The sequence below is a fragment of the Mustela putorius genome, unplaced genomic scaffold, assembly GCF_011764305.1.
Source record: "Mustela putorius furo isolate JIRA1106 unplaced genomic scaffold, ASM1176430v1.1 tig00000578_pilon_pilon_pilon, whole genome shotgun sequence".
Taxonomy (NCBI): domain Eukaryota; kingdom Metazoa; phylum Chordata; class Mammalia; order Carnivora; family Mustelidae; genus Mustela; species Mustela putorius.
The window spans coordinates 750,363-773,351 of record NW_025421422.1 but is presented as its reverse complement, the minus strand read 5'-3'; the positions used below and the strand labels follow the sequence as shown (position 1 = coordinate 773,351).

General features: G+C 51.0%; 2 protein-coding genes across 3 annotated transcripts in view; one reads left to right on the top strand and one right to left on the bottom strand.

The window, feature by feature from the left end:
• The window catches only part of MYO18B (myosin XVIIIB), a 250,375-nt gene that overhangs the window by 191,078 nt on the left and 36,308 nt on the right, over positions 1-22,989 (bottom strand). For both annotated transcript variants that reach the window (XM_013063542.2, XM_045081486.1), the window contains exon 12: positions 20,911-21,055. In XM_013063542.2, the coding sequence (XP_012918996.1) occupies positions 20,911-21,055 (145 nt within the window). The remainder of the gene's footprint in view (positions 1-20,910; positions 21,056-22,989) is intronic.
• LOC106007228 (receptor of activated protein C kinase 1-like) lies at positions 2,387-3,411 on the top strand. Its single transcript, XM_013063439.2, has one exon. The coding sequence runs from the start codon at positions 2,402-2,404 to the stop codon at positions 3,353-3,355; it is 954 nt and encodes a 317-aa protein (XP_012918893.2). The 5' UTR covers positions 2,387-2,401; the 3' UTR covers positions 3,356-3,411.

Below are 22,989 nucleotides of genomic sequence, written 5' to 3'. Positions count from 1 at the left end.
TCAACATGTCATCTTTGTGCAGCTCAGGGCTTCTGGTGTCAGAAAGTCTGCATCAGAGTCCCAAGTGCAACCTGTGAAAAAAATCAGTACATGTTAGTTGTGATTACTTCTTATCATCATCATCACCATCACCATCATGAAATCCTCACAAAGGTTGTCTTGTCATTTTCATTTTACAGATGAGAAAACTGACTCTGAGACATCACCAGAAATCAGAGGGATGCGAAGTACTAGATCTACTATTTCACCAAAGTCAATCCATCAAATACCTCTTTTAGGAAATCTGCCATATCTTTGTGACCCTAGGTCAGACTTTCTTTAAAATGGACTCATTTATCTTTTTCACTCAACTAAATACATTGTGAAAGGGAATTTTATAGTATTATCTTAAATGAGAACCCCTCTGCTGGAGGGAATCACTAAGGGGATGGTTTCAACCCCTCCCATGTGAAACAGACGTTCGGCTCATGTTCCCCTGGGGAGCCATCTTTAAGGTTGGAACCTTAAGGGAGTGAGGTGTTGTTGAGACCATCTGGACTAAATATGTGACTTTGTATAAACTTTTAAGATTCGGGGGTGAGTGTGGGGGGTGGGTGTGGAATTGTACAGGACCGGCCAGTGGAGGCAAGCCTTGTGTACAAGTTTCCTTGCTTATTTCACATGCTGCCTATCAATCTGGAGTGGTCTACTGCTTTCTTTGATCTCCCCTTCCCCTCTGTAAGCTGGGGTCAGTTTGCAGACCAATACTATTAACACCAGTCACAAACAGAAAGTAGAAATAAATACAATATGAGCACAAAACTATCTTTAGATTCTAACTAGATACAGTTACCAGGGAGCCAGAGTTCCGGCTCTCTCTTTGTCAAAATGCAAGATTAGCAAGTATTAGAGATTTTAAAGATGTTAGTCCTGAATGAGACTTCTTTCTTCCTGTGTTGGGGGTTGCAAGGGAATTAAAATAAGAGATATTCTTCTAGGTGGGTGATGTCCTGTCGCCCTCCTGGCCTACTGACCCTCTTCTGTCACTCTCCAAAATATTCCTCCCGCACACCATCTGCAGTGACCTTCTGTACCTCTCTGAGCTGGGAAGAAGTCAGGAAGGGAATCGGCAATGGCTCTTTGTGAAAAGAGGAACAGTGAATGGACTCAACCTGACTCCAAATCCTGCCTGACAAGGACTGGACTGACAAGGACTCCAAATCCTTGCCTGACAAGTCCCCAGTGTGCCCACTGAGGACACCCTGTTAGGGAAATCCAGGAAGCACACAGGGAGCTTTGCCAGGAAAATGTACTTTGTTTCCAGTTCCCTGAAGGCTGGCTAGTTCACAAGATCCAACCCCATGGGTTCTTCTATCTTTGTTCAGACACAGGTGGAATCCAAAACCTCTTCACTGGGTCCTGAGAAAGGGACAGAAACATGCACACTGGACCAGACAGAACCTGAGTCCCTTTCCTGCCTTCCACCATTCCCAGCTCTAGTCTTTGGGCAAGTTGCACTGGCCTTTCTGGGCCTGTTTCATCTTCTGTAAAATGGAGTCATAAGACCCCGAGCATTTCCTCATTGGTATGCAAGGATGGGGTGACAAGTTTACACTTACATGGAAGATTCCCAACAGAGTGCCTGGCCCTGAGAAGGCAATCAATACCATTCTAGTCCCTTCTCTACCTGTGAAACCCAAGCAGGCACCACTCACCCAACAAGGACTGCTTCATTCTGGCAGCCACAGGGACTCCTCCTGCAGATCTGTCTATCCGTGGCTTCGCAAGAAGATTTGGGGGACGGATGACAAACCAGATATGGCCCATGCCCCATGGATTCTGAGCCAACTCCGCAGAACGGTGGACACATATTGGCTCAACACCTCCCAACAACCTACGTCAATGCCAAGGACAAAGCTGTCCTCGGAATGCTGCCGGGGTTGGAGATCCCTGTCCAAGGGATGCTCATGGACACGATGGCTCCCTCTCCTGAGAAGCCATCCCTTGATGAACAAGGACAGCCATCAAGCAAAGGCACGTGCCATGTGCCAGGCACTGTGCTAAGTGCTTCCTTTGCCTCTTCTTTACTTTCATCAAAAGCCTCTGAGATCTGGGGCGCCTGGGTGGCTCTGTGGGTTAAAGCCTCTGCCTTTGGCTCAGGTCATGATCCCAGGGTTCTGGGATCAAGCCCCGCATCAGGCTCTCTGCTCCACAGGGAGCCTGCTTCCTCCTCTCTCTCTCTCTGCCTGCCTCTCTGCCTACTTGTGATCTCTGTCTGTCAAATAAATAAATTAAATATTAAAAAAAAAAAAAAAAAGCTTTTCCTCTGCAGGGCCGCGGCGGGAGCAGCTGTGCTGCTAGTCTCTCTGAACTATCCAGCTCCATCCTTGTCGCCTCGGTGACACCAGCACTCGCCGCCAACATGACTGAGCAGATGACACTTTGTGGCAACCTCAAGGGCCACAACGGCTGGGTGACTCAGATCGCCAAGACTCCCCAGTTCCCGGACATGATACTGTCCGTCTCTCGAGATAAGACCATCATCATGTGGAAGCTGACAAGGGATGAGACTAACTATGGCATCCCTCAGCGTGCTCTTCGGGGTCATTCCCACTTTGTCAGTGATGTGGTCATCTCCTCAGATGGCCAGTTTGCCCGCTCCGGCTCCTGGGATGGAACCCTTCGTCTCTGGGATCTCACAACGGGTACCACCACATGCAGATTTGTAGGACATACCAAGGACGTGCTGAGTGTGACCTTCTCCTCTGACAACCAGCAGATTGTTTCTGGCTCCCGAGATAAAACTATCAAGCTGTGGAATACTCTGGGTGTATGCAAATATACTATCCAGGATGAAAGCCATTCGGAGTGGGTATCTTGTGTCCGATTCTCACCCAATAGCAGCAATCCCATTATTGTCTCCTGTGGCTGGGACAAGCTGGTCAAGGTATGGAACTTGGCAAACTGCAAGCTGAAAACCAATCACATCGGCCACACGGGCTACCTGAACACTGTAACTGTCTCTCCAGATGGATCCCTCTGCGCTTCTGGAGGGAAGGCTGGCCAGGCCATGCTGTGGGATCTCAACGAAGGCAAACACCTCTATACACTCGATGGTGGGGACATCATCAATGCTCTGTGCTTCAGTCCTAACCGATACTGGCTCTGTGCTGCCACAGGCCCCAGCATCAAGATCTGGGACTTGGAAGGCAAGATCATTGTAGATGAACTAAAGCAAGAAGTTATCAGTACGAGCAACAAGGCAGAGCCACCTCAGTGTACCTCTCTGGCCTGGTCTGCTGATGGCCAGACTCTGTTTGCTGGCTACACAGACAACCTGGTGCGTGTGTGGCAGGTGACCATCGGCACCCGTTAGAAATATGGCAGAGCTTTAGGAATAAAACATTGGTTTTCTGAAAAAAAAAAAAAAAAGCCTCTGAGATCATTCGAAGGTGGGGAACAGACCCAGCAAGGTCTAGCTTCTGGTCCAAAGCCGCACAGGGAGTAGTGGCCAAGCGGCGGGATTCCCACGCTCCTGTGCGGATCTTCAGACCGTGCAGTAGCCGCCTGCTGGTTTGTATGTTCATCCCTCTATCCGGATCAGAGCCAGTGCCAGGAAGTTCTCAATAAACATTTGTCAAGTGGGTGATTAAATGATGGAAGGAAATCAAGAAAGGAATGCACATTTCTCGATGATGGCCAGCCCTGCCTACTTTCCCTCCCCGCTTCTCCATTAAGACTGGGGAGATAGCATCTCTGTTCTCCTCTCCCCATGGCACTTGCCATTGGAACCTTTGAGACAGTCTTTTGTACTGGAAAAAGATCAAATACGAGACCAAACAAAAGGGAGAGAGGCCGAGAGACAGAAATGGAAACAGAGAGCCAGGACGGAGCTGGCTCCGAGGAGCGTGCTCTTTGTGGGGCGGGTTTGTGGATTTCCTCCTGCCTCTAGCCCACTCCACAGGGGATCACACACCCAATCCAGGTGCTTTCCCGCCACCCACTAAGAGGTAAGGAGCCTGTGCCCAGAAAGATGCCAAAGCTAAATGCAGAGATCATTTCAGGCTGGTGTATTTGGCTGCCCTGGTGGGAACAGGACCCCATGGCAGGTAGAACTACAGTCTGGCTTCTGCACACATCATGCAGGGATCTTCTCCCTCTGCTGCAAGCACTGCACAGGACGTGTGCTGTTGAGCAGTAGGAAATGTTCCCTGGCAGCCCACCCGTTATCCCGCCTCTGTCTCAGCCACCCAGGAAAAAGAAATCAGAATGCACATGTTTGACAGCATCACAAAGGGGAACTTAATATCACATCAGCCAGCAGCACGCGCTGTACACCTAGCCCATGCCAGGCGCTGGGCTGAGCGCTAAACACTGCTGCCTCATTTAATCCTCCCCACCGCCCTGCGAGGTCAACAGTGACATCACCCCTTGATTAATGAGAAAACTGAACCTCAGGGTGACCTTCCAAGGCCATGAAGCTGGTGAGAGGCAGAGGCAAGATTTGAATTCCAGTCTCCTGACTCCGCATTCAATATTCTAAGCATGATGCCGTGCGGAGGGGTCTTTTCTCATAATCAATATCGATTTCAGAGTCTAAGGCAAAAACTCTAGGACCCTTAAAATCCTCCTTGGGAATCTCACAATGCCCATAGCATACAGTACTGTAGCTTATCTTCACAAGTACAGCACAACAAGTTTTCCCTAGGGCGGAACAAGGAAATGGGTGGCTTGCCTTTGGGAGCCGTGACTTACAAAAAGAAATGCGTCCATAACCTCCAGCCTTGCGTTTGCTTTGCACGCATGGTTGGATTTACATAAATACAACGCATGTATGATTGGAACCACCCACCCCTGAATCTGTTCTCTATTTAAAAAAATTATGTGCAAATGCCAAGTCTGTTCTGATTCTTAGTGACAGATGGTCCATGCATCTCACCATGGCCTGGAGGACACACACCCAAGAGTGTCTATGCTGAGGGAAAGGACAGTTGTGTGACCTTGGCTGATCTTTCGACTCCCTGCCTTGTGAGGTCTGCAGGCTGAGAACTGTTAAGCCTGATTTTATAGGAGAAGCTACCGAGACACAGGAGGGGATACTGCCCTGCCCTAAATCACACAGAATGTAAGCGGCTGACCTAGAACTTGAGTCCTGGTCTCTGACCCCCGGGTCAGCGGCATGGGGTTGGGGCGGCTCTGGTACCCTACATAGCCCACTTTAGATCTAGCTGGAGCATACACAGGGGCTGTATGTAGGTCAAGTCAAAACGAAACGGGGACAAGCTTTAGATGGCAACATGCGGGTTTTGGGGGGAGACCTGCAGCAGACCTGTCACAGCTCTGCCATACCCCTGGGGGTTATTGTGCTCCCTCCTCACGAGGGCGTTCTCTCCCAATAGCGCTTGCTCATGCAAGGGGAGGCTGGAAGGGCCATGGAATTAAAATCTTCAGCCCTCAATCAGTGACAGCAGGTGCCCTTTGAGCAGGATAACTCTGGGTGTGTGTTCTATGCTGCCCCCGCCCAGAGGTCTCTGGCAGGACTGAGCCCCAGTTTGCCCACAGTGGTGGCTAACTTGGTAACATACCCTCCATGGCAGCCTTCCTTCCCCTGTTCCCCTCCCTAAGCTCCTCCCAGTACGTCCCAGGATCACATCCCACAGGAACCGTCTTGACCTTGAGCCCTTGCTTCAGCAGCTGTACCCACGTCAGGTACTAAGACTCAGAGAGGGCTTGAGAGGCTGATCACACTTAGCAAAGTTTGGTTTTGATTTCCCTTCAATATTTGAGGCCAAAGGACAGTTCTCTGAAAGGGACCCAAGACTTGATAGGCTGCTATTTCTTTGTGTCTTTGTCTGTTCCTCTGTAGCCGTTTGCACATCAGGGCAAGGCCTGGCTCCAGCCAGTGTGCCACTGAGGGAAGGGCTGAGTCAGAAACTCTCCATGAGGCAGAGTGGTACAGAACAGAGCAAAGCGGCCATACAGCTGGGGCTCAGTTCCCCAAAGGGGCTCCTCATAGCCATTGTTCCGTAGAATGTTCATCCAAGTCAGTGGGAAGAGATGAATCCTGTATCATATCAAGTTGGTCTTTGTTTGCTGAAACAACTTTCTTAACTGCAGGACTTCTCAGAGCCTTGAAAGCATGTCTGATAAATCTCCAAGAAGGGAACATTCTGTTCAGACCAATTTGGCCTCAGAACACTTTTAGGAGCATCTTGAAGGTCTAATGTCCCACGAGACCCTAGTTTATAAAATGCTGGTTTAGGGGGAACCCTGGACCAACAGCCTTTCCCAAATCATTCACCCAAGGTCACTCTGCTGGTAAGAGGCAGGCTGGGATCTGAGTGGAGAGGCTGCACAAAGGAGCAAATGAGACTCAGAAAGAACTAAGGAGGAAAGAAATGCAATGGGACCAGTTTCCGAGTTGCTCAAATCCACCTGCAAAAGCAGGTTTTTCCCTTTATATTCAGTACAAAAAAGAGAGAAAGAGAGAGAAAATAATAACAAGACTGCTTTCCCCCGTGCACCACGAGTTCAATTGCTATCAATTACTGCGGCCTCCTGCATTTATTAATAACCAAGTTATTTCCCCTTCCAATAACTTCCAACAATAGCCGTACTGTTGCTGAATTACTGAGCATTATGTGAGATATTTACAGCACTGGTGCATCTGGGTCACATTTCCTCACACAGAGGTTTACAGTTCAGAGGCCTGAGAAGAAGGAGGCCACCTGCAGGGAAGAGATAAGCCTAAAAGTCTAGAGATGCTAGAAGAAAAAACAGTAGACACACTGCCTAGGTTTAAATCCCTTCTCTCACGCCTAAAGCCCTGTGACATTGGGGAGGTCTTGCCACCTCCCAGAGCCTCTGTTTCCTCTTCTGTAAAATGGGAATCTGCTCCCAGGAAGTTTTGGGAAGCCTCAGTGAGGTTACAATTGCAGGTCACTTAGCACAGCGTCTGTTCAATAGCGATCGGCTCCTGTAATGACGATCACGCTCTGAGATTTCTGCCCTTAAAGGGAACAAATGGGTCAGCCAGAGAAACCCCAGGAGCCCATTCAATTCAGGTGGCTGTGGCTTCCCGCCCAGGGGTGCCCAGCAAAGTCCTATTGTTGGGATCATGGAAAAGGCAACCCTCTTACAGACTGGAACGTCAAAGCCCTTCCCGCTGCTGCTGCTGCTGCTGCTTCTTTTTTTAAGATTTTCATTTATTTACTTGAGAGAGCGAGAGAGAGCACCTTAGAGCATGAGTAGGGGGAGGGACAGAGGGAGAGCGAGAAGCAGACTCTCCACTGACCAGAGAACGCAATGTGGGGCTTGATCCCAGGACCCTAAGATCATGACCTGAGCTTGAAGGCAGACTGTTAACCCACTGAGCCACCCAGGTGCCCCTGCCCTTCCTGCTTCTTATGTCTTCTCTTGAAACTCCTTGCTGTCCCCCTCTGCCCTCCCCACCTGAACCTGTAATTCCATGTATCTGGCTTTGGAGAAAGTTGCCATCTGCCCCAGGACCTTTGCCTGTCTGCCTAGTCTGTGCTCCCTTGCAAGGCCTGGCTAATAAGCCATCTATAACCCAACTGGAATCACTCAGAATCCAACTGGAATCACTGCTCACACCCTAGAGGACAATGCACAGACCACTCCCAATGATCTGGGGAACATGAACAGGTGTTTTGGAAAAAGAAGTCTCAGCAGACAAATCACCTGGGGCAGCATCAGATTAAACCAAGGGAAATGGGGCTGCATTCTCGTGGGACTGAACCTGGAGTATGCCAGTGGGTATGGGGAATTTACAAGAGAAGAGGGCACGGGTAGGAGTCTCCTGAGCTAGTATGATCAAGAGGATGGAGGGAAAAAACAGACATGGCATCTTTGGAGTGGTGGGAACCATGGAAAGGAGCAGGAGGCTGGACATCCAAAGACAGATTCAGACTGGCTGTGAGATTTTGAATACAACATGTCCTCTCTCTCCGAGCATCAGTTTCCACATCTGTGAAATGGATGACTCCTCTCCCAGAGGGTTGTTTGAAGGATAAAATGAGACACTAGAAGTGAAGCTGGCTGAGAATGTCCCCCACACTGGTGATCTGAGCAGGGTAGGGGGAAGGCATGACAGGTCAATTACTCTGGAGAATGCTAGGAGCAAAGGCCCAGGAATGGGGCCAGCAGCATGTGCCTGAGTGCCTGCCTGAGCCACACAGCCAGTGAGATAGAAGCCAGGACCCAGCCAAATGCTTTCTCTACAGTCAAGTGTCCCTCAGCAAGACAGGAAGAACGGGTCACTCCACCTATCACACTGTCCCCTCTGGAGCTGCTTCCTGGGGCCCCAGGAAAGCCCAAGAACAGCTGGTGCCTCCCCAGTGCTCACCCCATGTCCAGCCCGGTGCTGAGTAAGCACATGATCTCACCCATGCCCCAGCCACATGAAGAGCTCTCCTTACAATCTGCATTTATTGATGATGCCACAGACTACTCCACATCACGTGGCCTAAAGAATGTAAGGAAGGCTTTAAGGATGGAACTCCTCGGCCCCAAACTGGGTTGCTCCCCTCCCCAAATCCACCACCTTAGATAACTTACTTGACTTCTCCAAGCCTCCAGGGACTCATCCATAAAATGGGTATAACCTCCCATACAGGGCTATAAAGATCTAATGGAATAACCAGCACATAAATCATGTCCGGCAGAGAGCGGATTCTCAATAAAGAGCTATAGTGAACAAGTCCGTAGGGTGGTCACGACTGTATCCGCGCTATTGATGCACACCTTACAGGAATGGTGAGTCTGGGCATGCGCAATGGAGCCATAGCGATCTTCTCCCCCCCCCCTCCACCCCAACCCCGCCCCAGTCCCAGCCCCAACCCCCACCTCCCACGCCCCACCCCCAGCTCCGCCCCAACAACAGGTTAGTAGGTTCTCTGGTGATCAAGGCTTAAAGAGAGCCCAGAGAGCATCTGGTCTAACCCCTGAAGCAAGTCCTTCCCCTCTCTGAGCCTCAGTTTCTGAATCTGTAAAATGGGGCAATAGCGCGCACTCCATGAAATGGCTGAGATGGCCAAAGCTCTTACAGTCGTGCCTCGGACATCCTAAGCCAGAGATAAGCATCAGCTGCCCTGTTATTATTTACGGGAAACAGAGGCTAAGAAGGGTGGCGGGGGGGGGGGGGGGGGGGGGGACAGGCGTTGGCAGGGCCATCCGCAGGCGAGTGGCTCGGCCTCTGTGAAACCTGGTTGTCCAGGTGTTCCAGCCTCCCCACTCTGGCCACCCCAGGCATGGGGCCACCAGCGAGCAGAGCCTTGTAGCCGTGGCCACTTCAGGGTTTTGCTGGGCTTTTTAAAACTATAATTGTTTACATCCCTGAGCAGCCATTTCGGCTTAATGAATGAATTCAATATGCTCCAAAAAACGTGGAATAAATCCTCGCCTGTGGCCCAGAATAGGCCCGGCTGCACCAGCTGTCAGGCAAGGAGCCAAGCCACCAGCAGGGGCGAGGCTGAAAAGGAGGGTCTGTGCCTGCACAAAGGCAGGCGGGCAGGCGGGACTGGCCCAGGGCGGGGACAAGCCTGGGGGATGCTAGATCCAAGGGCAGATCAGTGCAAGTTCTAGGTTGTAGGGCCCAGTAGCCTCTTAATCAGAGCCCTATGTCAACCCAGCTTCACCCCTTTGGTTGGTACCTTGCAGGTGGGAACACAGAGGTCCCAGGCTTTGCTTGAGCCACTGCACCTTGACTGGGTGACATTCTTCTGTCTGGAGCACCCTCCCTACTTTCTTCTCAGTTTTGGAGATTTAGCTCAAGGTCCCCTAGGAGGGTGGACCCTTTGGATGGGGCTATCCACTTTGAACTTAGTGTTTCCTGCCCACCATGTTCTCTGAGTATCTTCTGTGCACTTGTCTGGGTCCGTCTCCCTCAATCAGACTAAAATTTTGTCTTGGAACATGAGGGTGGTGTCGCAGGGTAGCCAAGGCGTTGAGGAGAAGACAGGAAAGGAGGAGAAGAGGAGGAAGATGGAAGGAGGAGAAGAGGAAGGGCTGAGCGAAAGGAACTCAGAAATGACCCAGGAACCCAGACACTGGGATTTGGGACCTGTCTCTCCCACAACCTCACTGTGTGACCTTGCGCAAGGCCCTATCCCTCTCTGATCCTCCATTCCTGCCTGACCCAAAAGGGGCTGACACAATTGGAGCCCCGTCTAGGCAGCTGGGTCTCTGTCCTCACGGGGTGTTCACAGATCAGGCAGGTGGGATGCCCTCCCTGGCTACTGTCAGGGTGGACCCAGGCTATGAGTGGCCGAGCTTACCATCTGAGGCCCTCTGCAGGGAGGAAACATAAGGGTCCAGACTACAGCTGTCCTGCTCCTCCTGACTCAGTGACTTAATGTCCCTTTGCCCAGATCCTGAAGAAATGAACAGCCCTGGTCTCCTGCCACCTGGGGCCCAGATGCCAACCAGAATCAGTGCTCCCGGGGAAAATACAGAGGGAGTGCATGGACACTGAGCTCAGGTGTGCAGCTTGTCTCCATAGGAGCAGGAGGCAGGGGAGCTGTGGGCCAGGCAGAGAGAAGCCACCGCCAGGGGCGGGGAGCCAGGGCAGGGTGCAGGAACTGCAGATGGGGGGTCCTGGCTGGTGCTGCCCAGAGCCTGATGTACTTCATCTGCAGAAACAGAAGTGAGTATTCACGAGCAGAGAGGGGACAAGAGTGGTGGACAGAGGAAGTGTCCCCAGAGTGGAGTCAGTAGGTCCTTTGAGAAATGTCAAGCCTTCCGCTGCCCTCAAGGGACACAGGGCCCAGCAGACAGAAGGTCCGGCTTTGTGCGACTTAGAGCTGTGTGACCCTGAGCTAGTGACTTCACCTCTCAGAGCCTTGACTTCCCCACCTACAAATGGAAAGGAAAACAGAAGTGCCTATGCCACAGGCTCGAGAGGGTTCCATGAGCCAACCTGGGTAGCATCCAGGGGATGTGAACTGGGCCGAGTGCATCCAAAAGTCAAGCCTTGAACACACCCTTCCATCTGGCAATTCTGTGTCCAGGAGACCATGCTTCCAAAATGCTCGCTCCCAGGCACCAGCTCTGCCTATGACCATGTCCAGTGCGGTGCTGTCTAGAACTCCAACACTGAGAAAGCCACCTGAACGGCCCATAGGAGGGCAGCTACACCTATGGAGAACCCCCTCCCCATAACGGGCAGGTCTCTGCAGTCAACAAAGAGAAGCAAGGACTTCCCGATGACCCAGATGCCGGTTCCCACCACTGCAGACTGGGCTGTGGTCGGAGGAGACCCACGGGACTGCATGTTCCTGCCCCAACCTCCCGTGAGTCTGCCGTAACTTTGAATCAAAAAGTTCCAGAGAAGAAACAAACAGAAAGAGACCTTGGCCTGTGAGGGCAGCGAACTGCCCTATATGACACCATCGCAGTGGGACATGGCATTATACCTTTGTCACAGCCCAGAGCAGGCACAACGGCACTCATGAGTCCGAATGGAAACTCTGGCCTTGAACTAATAACGCCAGGTCTGTCTAGGTACATCCATTGTAATTAACATCCCCTTTGCACCATGACAAATGATCCCTTTAAGGGCAGAGGGACCCTTTCTCCTCTCTGTTCTTTGGCATGGTTTCCACTTCTCATAGGAAGACAACTTTATGGTGGGATGTTCTTGATGGTTTATAAACCCAAACCAGTAAAGTGCTTTGGGTTGATGGATCGTGTGTTGACTCCCACCGGCCTTCTGCAAGCGGGGTCTGGTGCTAGCGTGGGGAGCCTCTGACCCCCTCCTCCTATCCTTGGATGCATGGCTCTGGCTGCTGGATATCAGGGTGTCCCAGCAGAAGGCGGGGGAGTGGGGCCCTCCATCATGACTACTATTGTCTCTCTTTCCTGTGTCTCCCCCACCCCGACCAGGGCTCCCCGAGTTATGACCCCATTCATTCCGGGGCTGACATCTTTATTAGAGCAGGCAGGGAACCTGCCATCTGATCGGCAACCTCCCTTCATCATCTTATTACGACACCCCTCCTCAGGTTATATATAGGCTTGGCAGTGTCATATATTAGGCAGAAGGGTCAGCAGCAAGTGGACTGGCAAATTTAGTGAAAAAATAATAAATTAAACCTCCCATTGGCCTTCAGAGGAAAAGGAAAGCAAAGCAATGGGGCCGTCCAGGCAGGCATCACTCATCCTGGGGCGACTGGGGATTCTGAACATGATTGTCGCTTTTGTGAAGTAATGAGGGACAGCAGGCGGAGTGACACTCTTGGGCTTTCTAGGGAGAGGGCTCATCATCTCTTATGGCGACGGGACCACAGCAATACTGAAAGGAGAGTCCGCATCAGCCTTGCGAACTCCAGATTTGCTGGGGAACCCACCAACTCCTCCTCATCTGGGAGTGAACAGACTCTCCATTAATAATCATACTAGCATTAATAACCATGATGATTGAGTTTCACGTATTCAGATTAAGTGATGGGAGCCTCATAAGAACCCTGGGAGGAAAGCACTATTATTATTCCCAATTTACAGATGAGGACACTGAGTCTCAGAGGTCAAGGGAATGGCCGAGATCACGCAGGAAAATGGATTGAACACGGATCAGCCTGGTCCCAGGACCCACACCTTTAGCCTCCATTCTGAGCTCTCCAAGCTTGATCTTGCTTAACGGGGTAACTTTCCAGATGCAGGAGCAGGGAGTGGAGACTGGACAGAGACATGAATAGCAATTAGATGGAGATGAGGAGGAGCTCTTAGGAGAGAGGTGAACGTAATTAAAGTAGGGAACAGAAGTGTCTTCTTGCCACCTCAGCAGGGAGCTAGGAAGCCTTGAGCTGTGGGATTCTACAGGCTCTATGATATCCTAACTCCCAACAGCCAGAACTTACCACATTCCAGGCACTGGGCTCAGCCCTGGACATACAGCATCTCCATCCATCTATATGGTGGACCTGTGAGGTCAATGCTCTTTTCAGTCCCATTGTACAGGTCAGAAAACTGAGCCTCAGAAAGCTAGTGACTTGCTCAAAGCCACTGTGGCACACTGACTGCAACCCTATCTCCCTGCCTACACATTCTAGAAACTTGCGGCTGCCCATCTCCCAGGGTGGCGCCTGGCTCCCCTGGCCCTTAAAGCTGTCAAAGGCTTATCACTCATAGAACATGGCAGAAGGGACACTGCATAATATCTGAGGCCAGCTTGGAAAAGGGGATACAGCTTCCAGGCTGCTCGCTAGGAACTTGCACTTGAAGTCGCTGTGCCAAGAGGAAGCCCAAACGAGCCTATGTGGGAAGACTGGAAACTCGCACAGGAGAGGGAGATGCCTAGCTAGTCCCCACCTCCTCCAAGCCCCTGCTCCTTCCCTGCCAGCCACCATGAGATGGCAGCCTCAGGACTGACCTCAAGCCAGAGCCACCAGCTGAACCCTTCCAAATGGCAGACCCCCCAGAGCCTCGGGAGATAGTGAAGTGCTTGTGCATAAGGCATGGGGCTTGGGGCTGACTTGTTACACAGCACAGTAACCTGGCCAGCCCCCAATAGAGCAAGAGATGGAGTCCTTGCTTTTGAGCCCACCTGCTCTGAGCACTGCCCTTGCACTGCCCTTGGCCCTCAGGAACTTCTGCTGAGCCGTGGAGAGAGCACTGGACTGTGAGTCCACACCTGGATTCTGGTTCAGAACATGCTGTTCATTAGCCCAGATGGCTCATTGCACACCCTTGGCGAGGAGCATCCTCTTAAAGGCTCGTGTCCTTCATCCACCAAAGGGGCTCTCACCTACCACCCAGCCCACCTTGAGGGCCAGCTTTAATGCCAGCGGAGACCGCCGAGCAACCAAGATACTTAGCACAGAGAAGGAAGTCCCAGCTCGCTGAATGCTTCCCATGTGCCACACACCCACAGACCCAGAAGCTGAGACCAGAGAGGGGATATCACTCCACACAAGTTAAATCCCATAGCCAGGAGGTGGGGAGGCCTGGATTCAAAGCCAGGGCCCTGCTTCTCCCTTTCCCCTCTCTCTGTCCTTATCAAGTGAGCTCCAGAGAGCATCCATTTGCTGCCACACAAAGCCCACAGGCACTGGCTAATTGTTGTATGGGCCACTTTTTGCCAAAGGGAAGAAACAGGAGGTTGGATGAATGGTTTCCTGATGGCTCCTGAGGGATGGCCCAGGCCGGGAGCCTCGGTTAACGGCAAACCAACCATGATGTCGAATCACCCACGGTTTTCTGCCTGCCAGGTGGAGCCAGCCCCCAAGCGTCCTCCCGCTGCCTACCCAAGGGACCATTCTGGGACAGCAAGTCTGAGAGACAGAAGGGAGGCGGAGATGCTGTGCAGAGCGGGGGAGATCCGCAGTCCCTCTTCCCCCAGAAGATGCAGCTCCTAAGACCCAACAGCCAGCTGGGGCTGACCTCTGCAAAGAAGTCACTTGATAATGAACCAAGCAAGCCAGGAGCTACCTTGCCTGTCCATGGGAGGTGGCCCAGAGTCAGGCCATTATTGGCACTGCCACCTCGAGGGAGCCCCCAGACAGCTCTAGACCATCCTTTCCCCCTCCTCCCCTCCCCTCCTCCTCCCTCCTCCGAGGCTTAGGCAGGTTCCATAACTTGGCCAAGGTCACAACTCACTGATAAAAGGCTAAGCTGAAATCCAAATCAGAACTGGCTGATGGCAAAACTCCCGTGTCCTTTCCCCTCCACATCCTGGGGGAAGGCAAGCCTCTGACTTCCAGGCTGTCCAGGGCATAGCTGATGACAGGGGAGTCCCCAGCTCCCCTCCACAACCCCCTAGGCAGCCAGCCCCTTGGGATAAAGGCCACGGCAGAGGCCAACAGGACCGCGAAGGGGGTGGGGGAGAGGCATGGTGGGAGAGCTCTGCAGGAGATCAGGGGGCCCGAGGGGGCCTGAGGCGACTTCAGGAAGAACAGGATATGATCCTCCCCACAAAGGAGGAGGCTCAGGGCAGCCCCGAGGGTGATGCCGGGCGTGTGTGATGTAGGTGCTGAAGGCTCAAACAAACCAGAAGCCATGAGCACACTGGGACCCCACGGTGATCTGAGGGCCTGGGGCCCCGTCAGCCTGAGACCATCCACACGTGCTCAGTGACCTTTCATGGGGCCACCAGGTCTGAAGGCTGTAGCACGGGCTTGGCCCCTGGGATAAATACACCTTTGGTCTTTGTCCCCAGTCACTGGCACACGACTCCTAAGACCCTTGGCATCTCTGAAGGGAGAAGGGTCTTTTGCACACTAATGAATGGCTGGGGTTTGGTTGGGGTGGGGGTGGGGGGGGTTCTCCATAGCTTCAGGACAAGAGCTGGTCATCAGGAAGACCAAGGCATGATTAGAAATTTAGAACTTTAAGCCTTGACCCTGGACCTCCGAGGAGGGGAGAGGGGCTAGAGGCTGAGTAATCAATCATCAGTAGCCAAAGACTTCATCAATCATGCCTAAATAATAAAACCGCCGTAAAACCCCTAAACTAACACATTGAGGAGCTGGGGGTGGGGGAAAGCGTGTAGGGGAGGGGAGCCCCTCCCCCATGCCTTGCCCATTTGGCTGTTCCTGCTTTGTATCCTTTATAATAAAGAGATACGTGTAAGTAAAGGGCCTTCCAGGGCTCTGTGAGCTTCTCTGGCAAATTATCAAATCTGAGGGGGTGGTGGGAGGTCCCCAACTTTATAGCAGGTCGGTCAGAAGTACAGGTGGCCCAAATATATGGTCCGGGTCTGAGGTCAGGCAGGCCTATGGGACTAAGCCCTTAACCTATGGGGTCTGCACAGACTCCAGCATCTGCATTGAATTCGATTGAATCGTAGGACACCCCATTGATGTCTGGAGAATCAGAGTATCAGCTGGCCTAAGGAAAACCCCACACATTTGGTGTCAGAAGCAATTCAGAGAGTCTTGCTGAGAAAGTGACCCCACCAGCCCTCTGGGAGCCTGTGAGGACAGAGACAGCAGTGCACGGGGCAAGAGAGGCAGGACATGTGGTCCCCGAGTTTGGGCCCAGAGCTTGGACAGACCTGGGTCCAAATGCCACCTCTGACTTTAGTGGTGTACACTGGGGGATCGGGACAAAGCTCTAGCCAGCCTCAGTTTCCCCATCTGTAAGATGGGTATCGTAATGGACCTCTCTCTTCCCAGGCTGTTATTCTAAGGTGGCAGTGACCCTGTCTAGAAGCTCTCAGCCCAGAGCCTAGAAAAAACAAATCGGTTCTGCATTAGCAGATGACCCTCACAGCCCATTGCAAAGGTGAGGGAGGCAGAGGGAGATTTGCAGGAGACCGGCCGGCTGAGCCTCCAAGCCTTGCCCTGGAACATACTCACTGTGCAATGTCTCTTTCTCTGAGAAAAAAGAGTTCTTCTCTGAGAAAAACTCTTTGTCTGAGTCTCTGTTCTTTACTCCATCAGAGGGAGAGGCATGACGATGAACACTTCTAGGCCCACACTTCACGAGCCAAGTCCTGTGCCCCACACTTTTGGGCACCAACTCAATCCTGACAATGAGCCCGTGAGCCGGGGGCCGCTATTGACTCCATTTTACAGAGCGAAAACTGAGGCTTGGGGAGCACCCAGCAGGCTGATTCTGACTCCTGCCAGCGGCGCTGTTGGTCCTCACCAGATTTCCGCATGAATAGGGTCTAATCAAGAGGCACGATCGAGGTAGCCGTGCTTCTGAAACGGCCAAACACTAAACTGATATTCGTGGTGGCTGTTGTCATTGCCCTAACAGTTCAAAAACCCCAAGTCCGGTTATGAGCCCTAAAATGTCCCCACAGGGACTGATACCGGTTTTTAAAAAATAAGATCAGGGCTCTCAAAATAAGGAAGCCAGGCGCCCTGGGAGGAGATCATCATTTTAGTGGAAAAAAAAAAAAAAAAACCCTGATTAATGGAAATGATTCTTAATATATTTCAAAATGATCTGTTATGACACAAAGCAAAGACTTTGAAATTCTTAATAGCTGATTTTAGAGCAACCTATTATGAAATCTTCCAGAACAGAATATATAGTAAGTAAATCATCGGGCAGCCCTCCCAGGCAGACTGATGGCAGCTCCTCTTAAAATAATTTATAAGGTGGGGAGGGGTGGGGGGAGGCTGGAAGAAATTATTGCCATAATCATGTATTAATAAAATATTTATATGTGTGACTTTCCCTTTTTATCGTTACAGGCAGCTCCAGGTATGGGCCAGGTCCCTGAGCCCACATCAGAGGGGGCGTCCCACATGCCCCAAGGGGAGAAACCCTATGGACAAATTCCTCTTGTGACCAGTCAGTGGGCCAGGGGACTCTGTTAGCCTCTGCTTTGTGGCATTGGAGATTGACAGGGGAAACCGGAAGGCGGGTCCCACCCATCTGCAGGCCTTGCCAAGTGCTGGGGTGGGGGAGGGGGGTATTCTGTGTCAGCTCAGTGCATCAAAAAGGCAACCCACTGGGCCACCTGAGGAGAGCCACCTACACTGGCATGAATAACAAAATCCTAGACTCATCTTCTACGGAAGGATAGCCTTGAACCAGCCGCTACTGATGACCAAGCCAGCATCCCTTGCCTGGTCCATCCCAGAGCTGCCATCCTGTAGATGTCCCTGGTCTGGCACTGTGGATCCTTCTCCATGCCTCTCTGCTGTTTCTGTCTACAGGCACGCACTCAGCTCGAGCGTGGGACAGATAGGAAGTGCGGGTGTTAATGTCTCCAAGAAGAAATCTTCAACCAGAGAAGCAAGAAGTGGTGGGTAAATATCCCGGCTCCCTTGTCTCCTGGGTAATGCAACTGGGAACCATGTTTCTCAGAGTCACCCCGAGGTCCCCAGTGGAACTGGGTTCTGACTACCCAAGGGTGATGCACTCACTAAAGTATCTCCTGCCTTCCCTTCCCTGACTCCCTCCCGTACTGCTGATACCCTCCCAGAAGGACATGTGCACCCACATCTTTGTCTCGGGGTCTGCTTAAGAGGACCCAGTCCAGGTCAGCCTCCTCTCCCATATTCCATTTGATCTTCCCACCAGCTGCATTCTGTGCGCATTGAAAGAGGGTTCCACCGAAGCTCAGACTATTCTGATATTCAGTCCCAGTTCATTGCACCAAGAGCCTCAGCTTTCCCTTCTGTAAAATAGGATTGCTTCCTTCAACTCATCCCAAGCCCACGGATGTCCCGACTCTGAACCTTCAGGGCTTTCCTGCTCTGATCTCTGCATTCCCACCCTCTACTCAGTCAATGCACAAAGCTAGCTGATGGTCCCGGTTAGAAAGCCTCATGTCTGCTAATAAGATGATAAATTCACAAGAAGGCACCCCTTTGTCACAGCCCCTCATATCCCTCCCTCTGCTGGGTCTGGGCACAAAGTGGATGTTGGCCCTTTTTGGGGATGGGGATGTGTTATGAGCTGAATTATGTCCTCCCCAAATCCATATGTTAAAATACTAAGGCCTAGGACTTCAAATTGTGACTGTATTCATTGATTGAGGCTTTAACATGATAATTAAGGTAAAATGAGGTCCCTGGCGTGAGCCCTAATCCAATGCGACCGGTGTCCTAATCAGAAGAGGAGATCGGGGCAGAGGTGCCAACGCGAGTGGAGGGCCAGTCACTGCGGGGGGGTGACCTCTGCAGCTCAGGACAGAGGCCTCAGGAGAAACCAACCTGCTGGCAGCTTGACCTGGAACTTCCAGCCCCAGGACTGTCAGAAAACAAATTCGCCAGATTAAGAACCTCGAATCTGGCTCAATGGCAGAATGTCACATCTGATAAAACTATGACCAGAGACAGAGGTGACTTGATTAAGGCCACACATCAAGTCAGAGGTAGGGCCAGATTCCTAATATCCTCTCTCTGCCATGGTTGGGTCCAAGGGAGATGGGCACTTTGGAGGCATGAAGCTCCCCAGTAGCTGTGATCTTCCATGGGGTGGTGTAGGATAGGGATTGGCCAGCTTCTTCTGTAAAGGGCTATATAATAGTAATTATCTGAGCTTTGCAGGCAACACCATCCTTCTCTCAAATCCTCAACTTTTCCATTGTGGCAAGAACATAGCCATAGACATGTAGATGAAGGGGTATGACCGTGTTCTGATGAAACTTTAATTTATGGATCCTATAATCTGAATAACATAAAATTTTCACACATTCCCAACTATTACAGATAGAAAGATAGGTAAATAGATAGATACTCATCTAATTGAAATAACTACTTTTAGATTATGGCTGTCCAAAAGCAGACAGTGGACTAGATTTAGCCCCATAAGCCATAGTTGGCCGACCCTTCCTGGAGACAAAGCCAATTATAGGGGTAGAGATTTTACTAGATCATTAAGAGCTCTGCAGGGAAAGAAAGGCAGCTCAGGTTGGAGATGCAGCCATGTTCTCACACCATGGTGTGTCTGACTCACATTGGTCTTGGTGACAAGGGAGCTGAGAGTGAGACACTAGAGTCCCATGAGCAAAATCGTAGTGATGCCCCAGCACCCAATGTGTTGAGCGTGGCCCACAACTCATTTTTGGAAAGGCAGGTGGCATTTGATTTTTCACCTTTGCGTCAAGCATGTATGTCCCTGGTTTGGGCCACTGGGATGATCCCTACCTTACTTATTTCTGACTCAGCTTAACTTCTAGAAATTTCCAAAATCAAATCGGTGGACCAGTATATGCAGCTCACATGTATGAGAATCAAAAGAATGAAGCCCAAGTCTCAGGAGGGTGGGGATGGCTAGAATGATGTGCCAGCCTATTCCAGAAGTCTGTTGCCCACAGACAAATGACCCAGAATGTCAGCCAGAGTCAGCACCCAGCCCCAGAGGACAGACCTCAATTCACATGCTTTCATTCAACAAGTAAATCCCAACTCTGGGCCCCAGGGAAGTCACTCCCTACTAGAAAGAGCTAGACAAAAACACAATCACAATACAAGTCACCATGACTCTCATGAAGGCAAGAACAACACTGCTCTTGATCCTCACTGTCTCCCCAGGACCCTTTACAGTGCTGAAAGACACCAGATAAATTGGTAAGGGAAGTGAGGAGCCTTGAATGCCAGGTCAAGGAATTTTACCTGAGTTAGCAGGCAAGGGAGAGCCTCGGGAGGATTCTAAACAGGGGAATGGAAAATAGGCCTATGTTTTTTAGAAAAGAACCCAAAGATCACAATGAAGATAGACTGAGGGAGGAAAGTAGACATTAACAATGAGACTACTGCAACTGTCCAAGCAAAAGAAGAAGAAGAAGAAAAAAAGACTGGCAAAGAGTAAGAATAGAGAAACAAGGACAGAAATGCTGTCACAGAGATCCTCTACAGGGCAAGGTGAATAATGGTCTGCTAGGGAGGGGTGAGGGCAAGAGGAAAGACCTGAACAACTTGGAAAACCAAGCTGAAGTAGGGATGATCAGTAAACAGATGATTCAGGGCAGGGAGCAGACTCAGGAGGAGAAGGATGGCTGGGTGAGCTTCAGCACATAAGGTGGAGAAGCATCTCCAAAATGTCTAGGTAGAAACACAGCACCCTTCTTGCTTAGACTCAGCTATCTCTCAGGTGTTCTAGAGTTTCTTTGCTCAATGCAGTGGCCGCTAGTTACATATGACTATTTAAATTCATGTTAATGAAAATGTAATGCGATGAAACATTCCAGCCCTCAGTTGCATTAGCTGCATGTCAGGGGCTCAATAGCCACAGGCAGCTCAGGGTTGGTTCTGGACTGCACAGCTGGAGAACATCTCCATCACCACAGAAAGTTCTAGAAAGAACAATGCTGGTCTACGAGGTTTCCTTGGAAAACCTAGCCCCATTTCCATCTCACCGTGCCTGGTCCCACAGTCTCCCAGAGTACAGTCCTAGAGACACAAAGATGACAGATGGGTCCTGTCCCACCTCATGGAGTGAAGGGCCTTGTCAGGCGCCTGCCAACACAGACAGCTGGCGGCGCAGGTGAGCTCGGCAGGAAGCACGTACCTTTGCAGGCCCCCGCTGCGCCGAGGTGGTAGATGGCTGCCAACACCCGCCAAATGGCTCGCTGCTCACCCTCCGAGATGTCCAGCGTCTCCATGGAGCAGCGGAGCTGGGCAAAGGCAGCCTCCGCCTTCTGCTTGTCTTCAGGCTGAGGAAGGAAGGGAGAGAGGAAGAGGCCATGAGGGTAGAGAAAAGGCGAAGCTCCAACTCAGGGCTCGCAGTTGGGGGAACATGTGATTGCTTTATTAGCACAGTAAATCACCCACAATTAGGCTGTGCCAAAATGACACTCAGGGCTCCGAATGCAGAGAAAGTTCTAGAAATTGCTTCTATCTGACTTTGGAGTGCACTGTCATTTTTATTCATCCATGTGTTCGTTCGGGAGATGTTTTGTTGTTTGGGGTTCTGCTTGGTACTGGGCTCTGAGGATGCAAAGCCGAAGAGAGCCCAGGACTTGACTTGGAAGGCTTCTCAAGGGAGCAGTGAAAGGAGACCTAACTGGGGTCCGGGCAGCGATGGAATCTCTGAGGCAGGAAGGCGCTGATGAATCCCACCCAAAAGCGTCATAGAGATAGTCACAGAAGGCAAAACAAACCTGAGATTGAATTTGGAAGGTGACTAGGCATCACTGACCAATTTAATGCAATAAGTCCCGACAAGCAGAGGGAATGACAGGACCGAAGGAGATCTGAGGACACAACATGGGAGCCTCTGAGTGCGGGCACAGAAGGAGGTATTTTTGGAGGTGGGACTGACAGAGAAGAGAGAGAGCTCGAGAAGCTGGTAGGTGCCAGTTGGGAAGTTCTCACCCATGACATTAAGGGCATGGGCTTTAAATTCCAGCCCCAACTGGCCCCCATCTGCACTCCCGCACCTGTGGCAGACATCAGTAATCGATCAAGAGCCCGCAGCAAGCCCGTGGGTCCCCGATTCTTCTCAGGACACCACTCCTTGCAGCCGACACCAACAGATCTGTCTCAGCAACTGAAGTGGAAACCGTTTGCTATCCCCAGTACAAGTGATGGGAAACTGCCCAAGATTTTTAAGCAGGAGGAAAGAGAAAGTGACATGATCAGATGTTTATGGGTTGTAGGGTGTTGTTTTTTTCTTTTTCAGATTTATGATCCCAATTATGTTTGATTGAATATTAAAATTAGTCTGAAACTCCTGCACACACCATCTGGCCAAGGAGACTCAGCCCAGAAACCTGCTGGGCTGTGAGGAAGTGAGCTGGGGACAAGAATTCTTTTGTCACTAATCCACCCGCAGATAATGAGGAACTGATTTGCACTTGGTCCTCTTACAGAGTGTGGGCGAGGAACGGTCGGCTGTTAAAGCTGGCAGGTCCTTGAAGTTTGTGTAATCCAATGCCCAGAGAGGGGAGAACACTGGCCCAAGGTCACACAGCAAATGAGTATCAGAAGATGCAGAGCTAGAATCAGGCTTGTCTGATTTTCAGTCCAGGCCGCTTGTCTCCTCCATTCAAGCCACTTCTAACTAGGAAAGAAGTCTTGCAAAGATCCGCAACCAATTGGGACGGCATCAAAGCATGCAGTGACATTGAGAGATTCGCTGTGAAAATATTTCAATTAATAGCAAAAGCATGTTCCACTGATCCATCATATTTCTGGGACACCACAGGACCACAAAATCCCTAGCAACCAGGAGCTCAACCTAGCAACCACAGCTGCTCCACTGCAGCAAACGGAGGGAAGGAAGGCATCTTACCAACATGTTCTCGGTTATTTATGAGATTTCAAAGCAGCAGCGAAAGGACACCAAAAGGACAGTGGCAATACATTTATTATGGCTCCCACTGTCAGCTCTGAGCATTTGACTTTAAATTACAGGTGGACTCCATCATCCGCCACTTAGCTCATGTAAAGAGAAGGAGAAACTTTCCCTAAAGCTTAATCTGTTTCTTTTCCTCTCCCTCCCCTCCCACCCCCCACCTACTCCCTATGGTTCTGTTGCAATAGAAAATACAGAGAGACAAATGTATCTGTTTCTGATCCAAACAATTAGGATCGGGAAGATGTTTCCAGTGCCTTGAATTTCCAGGGAACCAAACACGCTGCTGGG

Coding starts and splice junctions, on each gene's coding strand:
- LOC106007228 (XM_013063439.2), top strand. CDS start 2,402: ATGACTGAGCAGATGACACTTTGTGGCAACCTCAAGGGCCACAACGGC.